Source organism: Dryobates pubescens, chromosome 5, assembly GCF_014839835.1.
Source record: "Dryobates pubescens isolate bDryPub1 chromosome 5, bDryPub1.pri, whole genome shotgun sequence".
NCBI lineage: Eukaryota > Metazoa > Chordata > Aves > Piciformes > Picidae > Dryobates > Dryobates pubescens.
Genome location: NC_071616.1, coordinates 21,546,468 through 21,557,413, shown reverse-complemented (window position 1 = coordinate 21,557,413; position 10,946 = coordinate 21,546,468). Strand labels below are relative to the sequence as shown.

The window sequence follows — 10,946 nt, the reverse complement described above, 5'->3', positions numbered from 1 at the left end:
GTGCAGCACAGGAAAGACCTAATAGCAGCCAGTCTTTCAGAAGTGGTTTTAGTGTATCTGCCCCGCAAAGCAACTTGTGAGGAGGGAAAGTGCTTGAGAAGATGTGACTAATCTGAAATGCTAAATGCAGTTTTATCTGTATAGTTTACAGATGCCAAATTGAACTCATTAAATCTGTCTTAATTGCTTCAGTAGTTGGAAGCACTTTTCTTTTCACAGGATTGAAGGGCCAATTTCCCGTGTTGCTGCACGTCAAATTCACCCGTTCAGTAATTTTTTGGACAGGGAGAGGTTGGGCAAACAAAACCAGCATTGTTTGAGCATGCATGCGATGGATAAAATACCTATGGAAAATATTTGATATGTGTTGGATATTTGCTGTAATTATTTTGGGTTGTCACCTGATTGAGTGTGCAGGACTCAATAAATATCCAACAACCTCTGCTAAGTATTTTCTGAATGTTGGTCATTAATGGTTTGCTTCTGGTGTGGGCAGGTAGTTCTGTGTTAACCTGAAATAATTTTGCATACAGCCATTTTCAGTTGTATAATACTGGAATGTGTTTGGTTTACACTGAGCATTCTTTCTCCTACTTTATCAAATATCTATCTTTATTCCTACACAGCTCTTACCACAGAAGTATTTATTTATAATTCTTTCTCTGCAGGCTAATATCCTACACAAAAAGTGAGACTCAATAACATGCACATGCTGACTACTGGAGGAGAGGCTGAAGGACATCCTGTTTTGACTTAGCCATGTTATTCTTTGATGTGAAATGAAGAACTTGATTCTATTTTGGAAATACTCAGATTTCTAATGCAACTGAACTTCAGTAGCCTTTTTTTTGCAGTACAGATTTCAACAAATGATTTTTTTTCTTAAACAGAGATGCAGAAGCTGTCTGCAGAAAGTCTCAGTAATACAGACACATTACAACAGATGTCTCTAGAAGACCTAGCAGTTGAAGTAGGTGATATGTCTCTTGATGAAAGTGACTGTAACTGGCATGAAAGGACAAATAATGGAATTATTAATCTTGAAGTAATGCAGCAAAACCTCCCCATAGTGAATAGCAAAGGGGGAAGTTCTGAAGGGTTTTCTGAGAGCAGTTGTACTCAGTACCAGGAACCCAGTAGTTCCTGGGGTGATTTTGAAGGCTTCAGGGAATCCTTAGACACATTGAAGAGATTCAGGCATAATGTTGCTGTTTTGGTGAAGTCAACAAAAACTTGTGAAGTTGATTTAGACTTAAGCAGGGGACATTATGGCACTTCTGCTGGTCACTTCTGTTACGAGCCATCTCAAGAGAGCGGGATACAGGTGGATTCAAGCTCTCTAAATGAGGTACGTGTTAATAGTAAACCAAAGACCAGAAATGCTTGTGTTACTGCTTCCTACATCTCAAGATTTGTGTCTGAATTTCTTCTCTATAGAGGAAAACACTGTACAGGAAGAGACTGTCAAGCTACTTTGCAGTTAACTCATGTGGAACAAAAGCATCTTCTTTACAGTGTTTGACAAGTTACCCTGCTCTGTAGCTTTAAAGAATGTAACATGCTACTTTGCTTCTAGACAGTAGGAATAAGTAAGCACGCAGAAAGGATGAAGCTTGCCCCGAAGCACATGCTATTTAAAAGCTGGTCAAGAATGAGCATAGGAAATAGAAAATCAGGGAAGGTGGGTAACAAACAGGGTGGAAAAATTTTCTTTGAGTTGCCTGCAAGCTTTTTGAAGTAAACCAGCATTACTTTGAGTTAGAAATTGGAGTAACTTCTGCTGCCTGAATAATCCACCACTCTTTCTGGAATTGTATACTGATTGTGGGTGGAAGTTAATCGCACACACACGGACACAAAGAATAAAAATAACATAATTAATTTTTTAGCATAGGATGTTACAGTCATTTATTTAGATGATCAGTTCTACCAACTTATAATGTAATGTGGCCTCATGAGCACAAAAAAATGCTTCAGGTTAAAGGTTATACCTTAGAATCACAGGATTGTTTTGTTTGGAAGAGACCTTTTAAGATCAAGTCCAGCCATTAACCTTGTTGCAATTAATGTCTTTCCATGTTTACCAAACATGCATCGCCAACATGAAGCAAAGTAACAAAAAGAAAAGAACAATGTACAAATGGAAAACAAAGCATTCTCATTCTTACTAATTTTATCTGAAATTAAAACATTATTGAAAAGAGAGACATCAAGTAAGACTTCCATGGAGTTAATGAGATTCAGTAATAGTTTTGTAAATAATAAATGCTTGTAGTCTATTAGGTGAGTTTTAGTATGGGTAGAGGAGTTTTAGTATGGGTAGAGGATCTTCTGAAGACAGGCCTTTTGTCCTTGCCTGATAACTTCACCTGTTGCAGGAGTGTTACTAGGGAAAGCACATAAATGCATGTAGGATAAGCTGTCCAGCACTCTCAGAGAGGAGTTCACAAGAAACCTGGTTATTGGTGTGCATAAACAAAGAATTTAAATTGCTTGTAATGCTGGAAAATGGAGAAAAGAAGTGTTACGCTGAAGAGAGAAAGTATATAATAATTGAATCTGAAATAGAATATAGCAGATTGTTTGGTTTCTTTCCAAAAGCAGTAGATTTTAATCTTACTGAAGCCTTTATTTTTGCATTTATTAAAGGCAAAAGGAAATGTCCTGTATGAGCTAAATAAGTTAACCATACTTAGCCTTTCAAGTGGTCTCTTTTTTGTCTCAGGGTAGAGAAACAGCTGCAGAGCTGCTGAAGATTTCTTTGTATGTGGAATATATATGTAGCTTGTTTTTCATCCTTGTGCTTTTTGCAGTGTTTGTTTGAGATCACAAACTCTTCAGATTGTGCCTTTGTCCATGGTATGGTCAATAGAAAAAAAGTCCAGGTAGGCTGGAAGGGAGCTCTAGAGATCATCTGAGATCAGTGGCCTGACCTTCAATATCTAGTACTTCAGTTAATTAAATTATGTCAGTCTGGAGCAGAGCAATATATTTTAAAATGAAAACAATCACCACTTTCCTTACAGTAGCTGGATTTTTTGCCTACATGATTTAATAACTTTGAGGATTTTTCATGTGTTCTTTAAATATCAGCCTTTGTGAGAGGCACTAGTGCACTTGCTTAAGCACTGGAGTGTTCTGATAGGGTACAGAGGATTTGGTCAAAAAGCATGGATGTGAAATTTGTGCATTCATATTGTTATAATTAGTACAAAGCTACAAGGTAAATGGGAATATACTCAAAATTGTTTTGGAAACACCCACTGAAGCAGAGAGTATTAAAGTAATAATAATAATAATAAACCCTTGCATTTTTCTTCTGGCTTGGGTGAACTGTAAGCCAGTGACCTGTGTATGTGTCAGAGTAACATTACAGGCTTTAACAAGTTGTTACAGTTGAAACAGTGCAGTGGTTCCCTCAACTCAACTTCTGTGGCTGTAATTTCCACTCCAAAGCCAAGGGCAGCTGTTTAACACTTTCCTTAGCTCCCATTTAATTTAGGTTTTGGTGCCTGCTTAGAAGTATTTTATGAGCATGACTCTCCATGAATGCTTTAGCAAGTATGTTTTCACAGAATTGTTCTCCTCAGACATCTTTCTCCTCCAGATAGTATCCCTGTTTTGAGTTAAGCCTACTGAAATAATTTACAAATTGATTTAATGTATTATGATGCTTTGGGCAAGACTCAAATTATTTTACCTAGGAGTCTTGAGTGTCCCAGCAGTCGTCCATCATGATAAGCAGTTTAACAAGGCAAGGGTGGGATAAATTGTATTTCTAGAAGCTCTGTTGATTTTGCCTACTCATTAGATTAAATCCATACTCTCTTACACTGCACTTGAGTTCAGTATAATGAAGCTGTGGAAATACCTCTAATTTATGTCAGCTATTTGAATTACAACTAAATGAAACTGCCAAAAGATGGAGTATCCATACCTAGGCTTATGGAGTATCCATACCTATGTTTTTCAAGTTGAATTGATGGTTGCTAGGCAAGGAAAACTAGCTAGTTTCATCCCTGAGCTTTCACACACCAGTGCTGCTCCTGGATTGCAGTCCCTCTGCAGGGTGTTGTAGTCAATTAATTGCTTTGATTTAGAAAATTGCAGTAATTCCTTCCTTGAAGGAATAAAAGGACAAAGCCACAGATGGCATGATAACATCCCTTTAGGATAGGATGTAAATTATGCACGTTTTTCCTTGTATATGTATCAGTATTTAGGTAACCTTGTTACTTCCCATAGGCCTGTTTGGATCACTCATGTTCAGTTCTCCAAACCTCTCCCTCCTAACGCTGGAGGAGGAACAAATATGTAAATCTGGTTCTGTTTTTTTAACAGAGGCTGGAATATGTTTGGTTCAAATGCAAGGATATAGAGACATATCCCATCTGACTTACACAGTACAAATGTTTATTGGTAACTATAGCATTTAGTGGTTGTTGCATTTGGCTGAATCAGGTGTGTTCCAATACTAAGTTAGCAAAATGAGCTTTTGAATTGATGTGTGCATGAGTTTTGTCGCTGACTCAATTAGCTCAGCAGAAGGAGGAGTCTTGAATGCTAATGGGCAAACCAGTCTATAACTTAGTAGCTGGGAAGCTAGAGACTAAAGTTCATTAGAAACTCTTGGCCTCTTGCTTCACCTCTTCTAATTCAATGTAAATAATCAAAACATTGAACTATGGGCCCAGACCCTCTGTGTTATTAATGTTAATACAGATTTTAAAACCAATCAATAACACTATTTCTAGAATGTTGCAGTTTTTGGACTAGGTACTTCATGAACTCTGTGGATGGCCTGTGTTACATATATAATAAACCTTTGGTGTTTTTTTTCTAGGCAAACTACAGCTATGAGGATATATTTAAGATGGGCTTTCCAGAAGTCTTTGTATCACAGTCCAGAGAGAGCATAAGAAGCTTAGATCAAGTACTTGATACAAATAATGATGTTGGGATTCCTGAACTTAGGAAGAATCAACTTTGGTAATGAGTTTAGACAAACTTCTTAATTTTGTTTTAAAACTATTTGTCATCCATTAAACTTTTTTACTTAATAATTTAAAGTTCAGTGGTACTTGCAGGTGATCATAAAAATCATCTTAATCACTGTGGTCTTCAACATATAGATCTTGCCAATTTTGCATTGTTTTCTTAAAGGAAATGGATTGTGTTTTAGCCATTGGCAAACAAGGAAGAGAATATATCAAAATTACAAATTCCTGCTTAGGGTTTTTCCTGCTGTTGGTGTGCCTTCTTATGACTAAGCCTCTGGAATGCCAGAACACCCAGCAGGCAGCCTATTCTTCCTGTTTGCTTCTCCTTTCTCTGCAACACATTTGGCTTATTTCTTCACCATCTGAGGCAGAAACATTGCTGCTGCTTCTGCTGACAACCCTCTTGACTCCTTCCTCCTTCCCCCCTCCCCCCACCCACAAGTGGTAACTTCTTCTCATGTTTAACCAGATACGCTTCTAAACCAGTGGTGCATTTAGCTTCTTTCCTGGGGTTATGTTAACAGGAATTAGTATTGTTAACTTAGCTTTCTCTTAAGGCAGATGGAAAACTTTTAGATTTGTTTTTGAAGGATCAGCACTTCTGAGCAGTGATGTCATTACTGAGCAGTGTTGTAGTTATTTTTGCATACATCTGACTGAGGGTTTGTATCTGAAAAACTGGGTCAGTCCATGCTTTGGAAATGTAAGAATCACAAGAAATACAATTAAAGCATTTAATGTGGGCATCCCTTTGTCAAGTTCCTTGTATATGCATTACATTTTAAGCAGCCTCAAACTTATGGAGAAATATGATATATGTAAACAGGACTGTGAGTACTAACTACAGCCATAAAAGCTCTGTTCTACTGTGGTGAGTAACTAAGATCAGTGATTATTGCATACTGTCCTAAGCCAAAAGCAACTGAATAGGATGAGTGCAATGTAAAAACCCAATGTACTCAAGTACAATGTAGAGGGAGCTTCTTAATTCTCCCGGTTTCAGTAGCATGTGCCTTTGGTTTGTTTTGTAGTGAAGAGCAGATGCAGGTCACTCACCTGAGCAGCAGGCTGCTGCAGCAGAGGAACACTGGCTGATAGGGAAGGAGAAAGGGTTAAGAGGCAGAAAATGAAAAGTGGTTGATCATTTGATTGAATGTAGAAAAAGTTCTAAGGAAGCTGCATTTTAGATCAAAGTAGGCTAGTATATGACTGTATGTAGCAAAAATAACTAAGGCATGTATATTCACTGGACACTTTGAACACCTTGTAACCTCAAATTGTACTTTCTTTCCTAGCATCCATTCTGGAAACATATGGAGAGCACTTACAGACTTTGATAATATCCCCAGCTTAAGACGTACTTGGGGTAAATCTCATTGCCAAGAAACCCTCTTGAGTGTTCTTGGAATAGAAGCAAATCAAAAGGTAATTGAACACTGGTTTGCTAGTATGCCATCATAAACACTTGGTTATGAATCTGTTCTTCTGTAAGCTATATGTGTAGATGCATGTGGACCTAGTTCTGGGTGAGTCACAAGTTCTTTTAGCAAGCCTTTCAGAATGATAGTCTGATCTTTTCTCATTGTTACGTGGAAGTAACTATGAAATTGTGCAGGATCAAATTTTGATCATCTTTACATTGACGTCTCCACTGTGTAGAGCCCTGTTGTTAGATGGCATATTCAGCTTAAGTACAGATGTAGAATTAGCTTTCAGATGTGTGTATGGTAAGATGGCTTTCTACTTTTTGCTCAGAGCATGAGAAAAATACTAGCTTGTAATGTCCTTCCATTAAGTGAAAATCAGATTTGAATCACAGAGCCTGTTAAAGTAATTAATGGATGTTTTTTTCTGTATAGGAACTGAAAGTGTGTTCTACTTCCCTTTTCCTCAGATTGTTCTATCTCTTTTTGCAAGGCTTGAGGGAGAGTATGTTTTAAATTTAATCAAGACCAAACCAATGGTATTGAAAGATCTTGAAAGGAGATGTCTTTAATATTTTGTTTTGAGAAGATAAGGGTATCAGAAATAGTTCAGCTTTCAACCTGACTATTTAGTTGGGATGAACTAGTCACACATAGTTTTCAGAAGTAACAGTTTGAATTTTTGAAGGATGGGGGAGTGTGAGTATGTGTACTGCATTCTGGTTTGATTTTATAGGCCTTTCATGCAAGATATACAAACAGAATGACAGTGATGAAAGTATAGTATCTATTCTGCACTTTAAAGTTGCTTTTATATAACTGTCACATAACAGAAGAGAATGGGAGACATTCCTCCAACATAGCTCAACTCCCTTTCTGTTCCCTTCTTGCCCGTAGATACACCAGCATTAAATCAATTCCCGGGCAGCTTAAACTTATGCCATTACTTCTTTTCTGTTACTGGAAGATTGTATTGCCTTTAATAGTACTAATGAAGATGTATTTCTCACCACCTGTTGTGGTGTTGGTTAAGGCTAATTTTAATTAGAAAAAGCTTTTTTATTAATTCAAGTCACAATTAGATTCTTGTGTGTACAACAAGTTTTGGCATAAAATTGTTTTAATGCAAAGGGAGAACGTGATAAATCAAATTACATCTTTGGAAAGTAAAGTTTAGTTGTTACTGTTATTTGAGGGGAAACTTCTCTTTGTGCTTTGAAATCAGATAGAAATTCAAAAAGAAAATGTAAATTCTGTTTTGTTAGGACTGTTTGGAGAGCCAGGATAACATTCTTGAGGAACCCAATGTTAAAGATAATGAGAACTTCAGATTTGATGGATTCAGTATTAATGACTGCAAAGCACTGATCCAGACAAAGGTAGGAACTATTCTGAAGGTAAGCACTTCAGAGAACCACAGAGTGTCTTTTACATGTGCCTCTGTGCTGTAGCCAGCTAGCATGTGTTCTAATGTAATTGTTTGGTCCTGATATGTTTACATGTGAAGTTGATTTTGGCTGTTTGAAATCTAGCTGACAGCTCTAGAAGAGGTACAATATAATGTACTGTGGGAAGCCAAGGGAGTAGTTAATGGAATGTTTAGCTGGCCTTCGCATCTCTGTGATGGGACATCTTGTACCTCAGAACCATGTGAGAAAGAATGGGAGTGTGGCGATAACAACATGCTGTATCACTGAAGCAGATAGGAAAAGCACTTTGGGGAAAAAAAAATCTGTTAAAATAAGACAAAACAGTGGGGTTGTGGCTTGGTAGGCCGTGGGAAAGTGAAGTATGAAGTAAAGCACATATGAACCTTTCAGTAAAGAGCTGCTGGTTCCACAGTTTGAGGCCATTTTGGCCCACCTGTGGCTGTGGTCACCTCTCCACAACTGGTCTACCAGCTTGTATTTCAGCTATCCCGTGTTGAGACATGTAGGCTCTCGAAACAACATACCCCACCATAAGCACAGGTATAGCAACAATGTACCAAAGGCAAAGCAACGTAATACTGGGGGGATACTTATTCATTACATACTCTGGACTTTAGGCCACATTACTCAGTGGTTGAGAGAGAAATGTGATAACGAAGGTGAGCCTGTTTGTAGAAGGATCAAGACATTGATCACTGGGAATGATGACTGTAATTCACTCCTAAAATATATGGCAAGGCAAACATTAGAAGCAAAGGCTGTAGAGAAGAGATCACATTCAAAGTTGCATTTCAGATTTTCAGAATGATTCAGGTTTGGTTTATTCACTCAAGGAGAAAACAGGTTCATTGTTATAATGATAATGATTTGGGAACTGGCTTTAAGCTGTGTTACAAAACGTATAGAGAAATGAAACCAAAGTACTTTATTGTCAGTATATGTGTATCTTTGGACAAACAGGTCTTGATAAACTCTGCTTCTTTCTTGCTAAAGCAATGCAAGTTGAAAGGAAAAGTCTGTAAATCCCCATGGCTTTTAAAAAAGTGAGTTGCATTCTGCTTTTAATGAAGTATCTTGGGTGATTATTTTTAACCCAAGGTCCCTCCCTCAGTGGAGAATAAACTTGAACAACTGTTGAGGTGCATTTTAATTGCTCTGTTTCATTTACTGCATTGGACAATGAAGATGTATAACCATTCTGGGAACCTTGTACCTAAGAGATGGTAAGGAGGGGAATTCAGAAAGAAAACCAAGAGACTTTCCACTTACTCCTTCATAATTCAGTTCTGCCTTCTTCAGTGAGAACCTGAGGGCAAGATCACAGTAGCTGGCACATACTTGAAACTGTGTAAAATACAGAGACAAGGTTTAGGTAAAGGAGAAGTGGTTCATGGTAGATGGACTAAAAGGAATCATGATACAAAGTTAAGGGAAATGAACAGTATTTTCCTGGAGTAGCCTCTGAAGGCCATGAACAAACCCTGTGGCTTGGTGTCTCAAAGCAAAGCTCATTAGGAAACTTAGGTTGCCATTTCTAACGTTAAGTAAGTTAAATTGCATAGTGGGATGTTTTCTGTGTACCTTCCCAGTTAGGTCCTTTTTTTTCAGTTTTATAAAAACTCAATTGAAATATGCAGAGTCAATTAATTCACCGTGGGGCGAAAAAGAAAAATGAATAACATAGTTTTTCTTTTCCACTCAGCTTTCTGTATCACCAGATTCCAGAAATGGTCTTTTCAGCTATAACCTCTTTTTGAAAGCCACACCGCCCAATGGAAACATGCAGTATGTAACAACCCCAAGGAGGAAGCACCTTTTCACGACACACAGTGATGGGTGTTGAACCAAATGCCTTTTTTTTTTTTTTTAATTTATTTTTAACTGACTGCAGTTTACCTTCATTTTGTTACTGGCTTGGTACTATAGACTACCTATGTTCTTTAGGAAAGTGACGACTGCTGTATATGAGGTACCTAAAGCCACATTATTAGAAGATAATTATTCTATTTAGTTGTGAAGTCAAAGGTGTAATTTTGTCCTACTAGGTTTTGCTGCAGGGTCATCTCTTACAGTAAATTCAGCTGCACTCACACTTTAAAGATACTCTGGTGGACTACTCTCTTGAACTACTGACCTAATGCCTGTTTGATCAAAAACCTTGTTTCTCTACCAAAGTCTAAACACACCTTGAGTGTGTTGTGAAGTGTGCCTTATCACCATCTCTCCTCATAGTTGTTCCACTTTGGATCAGGTGAGATCTGCCAACATTGAACATAATGTGAGGAGCCTCCTACATCTGATGGCTTTCCCTTGGCTTTAGGAAGATAAAACTGTTTTGATTTCTGTCTGATGAAGCCTACTGTGATGATGTGGGTATAGCTGGTTGATCATTTTGTCCTGGCATTGGTTTCTGACTGAAATAAATCTCACCTCTCTGAAACTGATTTGAGCAGGGCTTCTTGGATTCATTTGGCTACCACTTAAGCCACATGTAACCATGCCTGTTAAAGCCTAACAGTGATGTGGTTCGGGATTGGCACTGACAGTGCTGCAAATGTATAGTAACTGTTGGCTGTGGTGCCCATCTCTTTTGTGCATGAGTGCTGGAGGGGAAGCACTTCACTGTCATTCATATAATCCATGGTGTTTCCTTGCCAACTACAACAGCTTTTTTTATCCATTGGCTTTGGCCACTCTGAAGTTCTAACTTCAGTAATGATTATGACACCTCAGTGCTATTAAGCAGAGGATGAACTGTGTAGTAGTAGATGGTAATCGGCTACTTAGAAAAGTGCTGTTTGACAGTAGCTCAGTGGCTGTCCAGCCCCTGGAGGGAATTCTGTGCCATCAGACTGAAAACTCCATGTGGATGCAAGAGCAGGGTTAACTTTTCCACTTAACACTGGATTTGAATTATTTTTCCATTTCCTCTGTAAGTCTTTCAGAGCACTTAAATATGTATTAAATAGGCTTTAAACTCATAGAATAGTAAATTGCTAATAAATAATGGATAGTTGAGGTGCATAACAAACATTTTTTAAATCAGTTACCAGAATAAAGTCCCATTTCTGTGCTTCAGACGAGCAGGGCCC

At 37.9% G+C, this 10,946-nt stretch overlaps 1 protein-coding gene across 1 annotated transcript; it reads left to right on the top strand.

The window, feature by feature from the left end:
- The first annotated feature begins 673 nt into the window (after window positions 1-673).
- On the top strand, window positions 674-9,697 carry CLBA1 (clathrin binding box of aftiphilin containing 1). The gene is made up of 5 exons (XM_009903822.2): window positions 674-1,348; window positions 4,844-4,989; window positions 6,296-6,425; window positions 7,690-7,803; window positions 9,557-9,697. The coding sequence occupies exons 1-5, from the start codon at window positions 893-895 to the stop codon at window positions 9,695-9,697; spliced, it is 987 nt and encodes a 328-aa protein (XP_009902124.2). The 5' UTR covers window positions 674-892.
- Window positions 9,698-10,946: the final 1,249 nt, after the last annotated feature.

Bases quoted from the DNA above. Each gene is read 5' to 3' on its own strand.
- CLBA1 (XM_009903822.2), top strand. From the start codon at position 893: ATGCAGAAGCTGTCTGCAGAAAGTCTCAGTAATACAGACACATTACAA. The intron at 4,990-6,295 runs GTAATGAGTTTA...TTTCTTTCCTAG, and splicing joins CTTAGGAAGAATCAACTTTG to CATCCATTCTGGAAACATAT. The intron at 6,426-7,689 runs GTAATTGAACAC...CTGTTTTGTTAG, and splicing joins GAATAGAAGCAAATCAAAAG to GACTGTTTGGAGAGCCAGGA.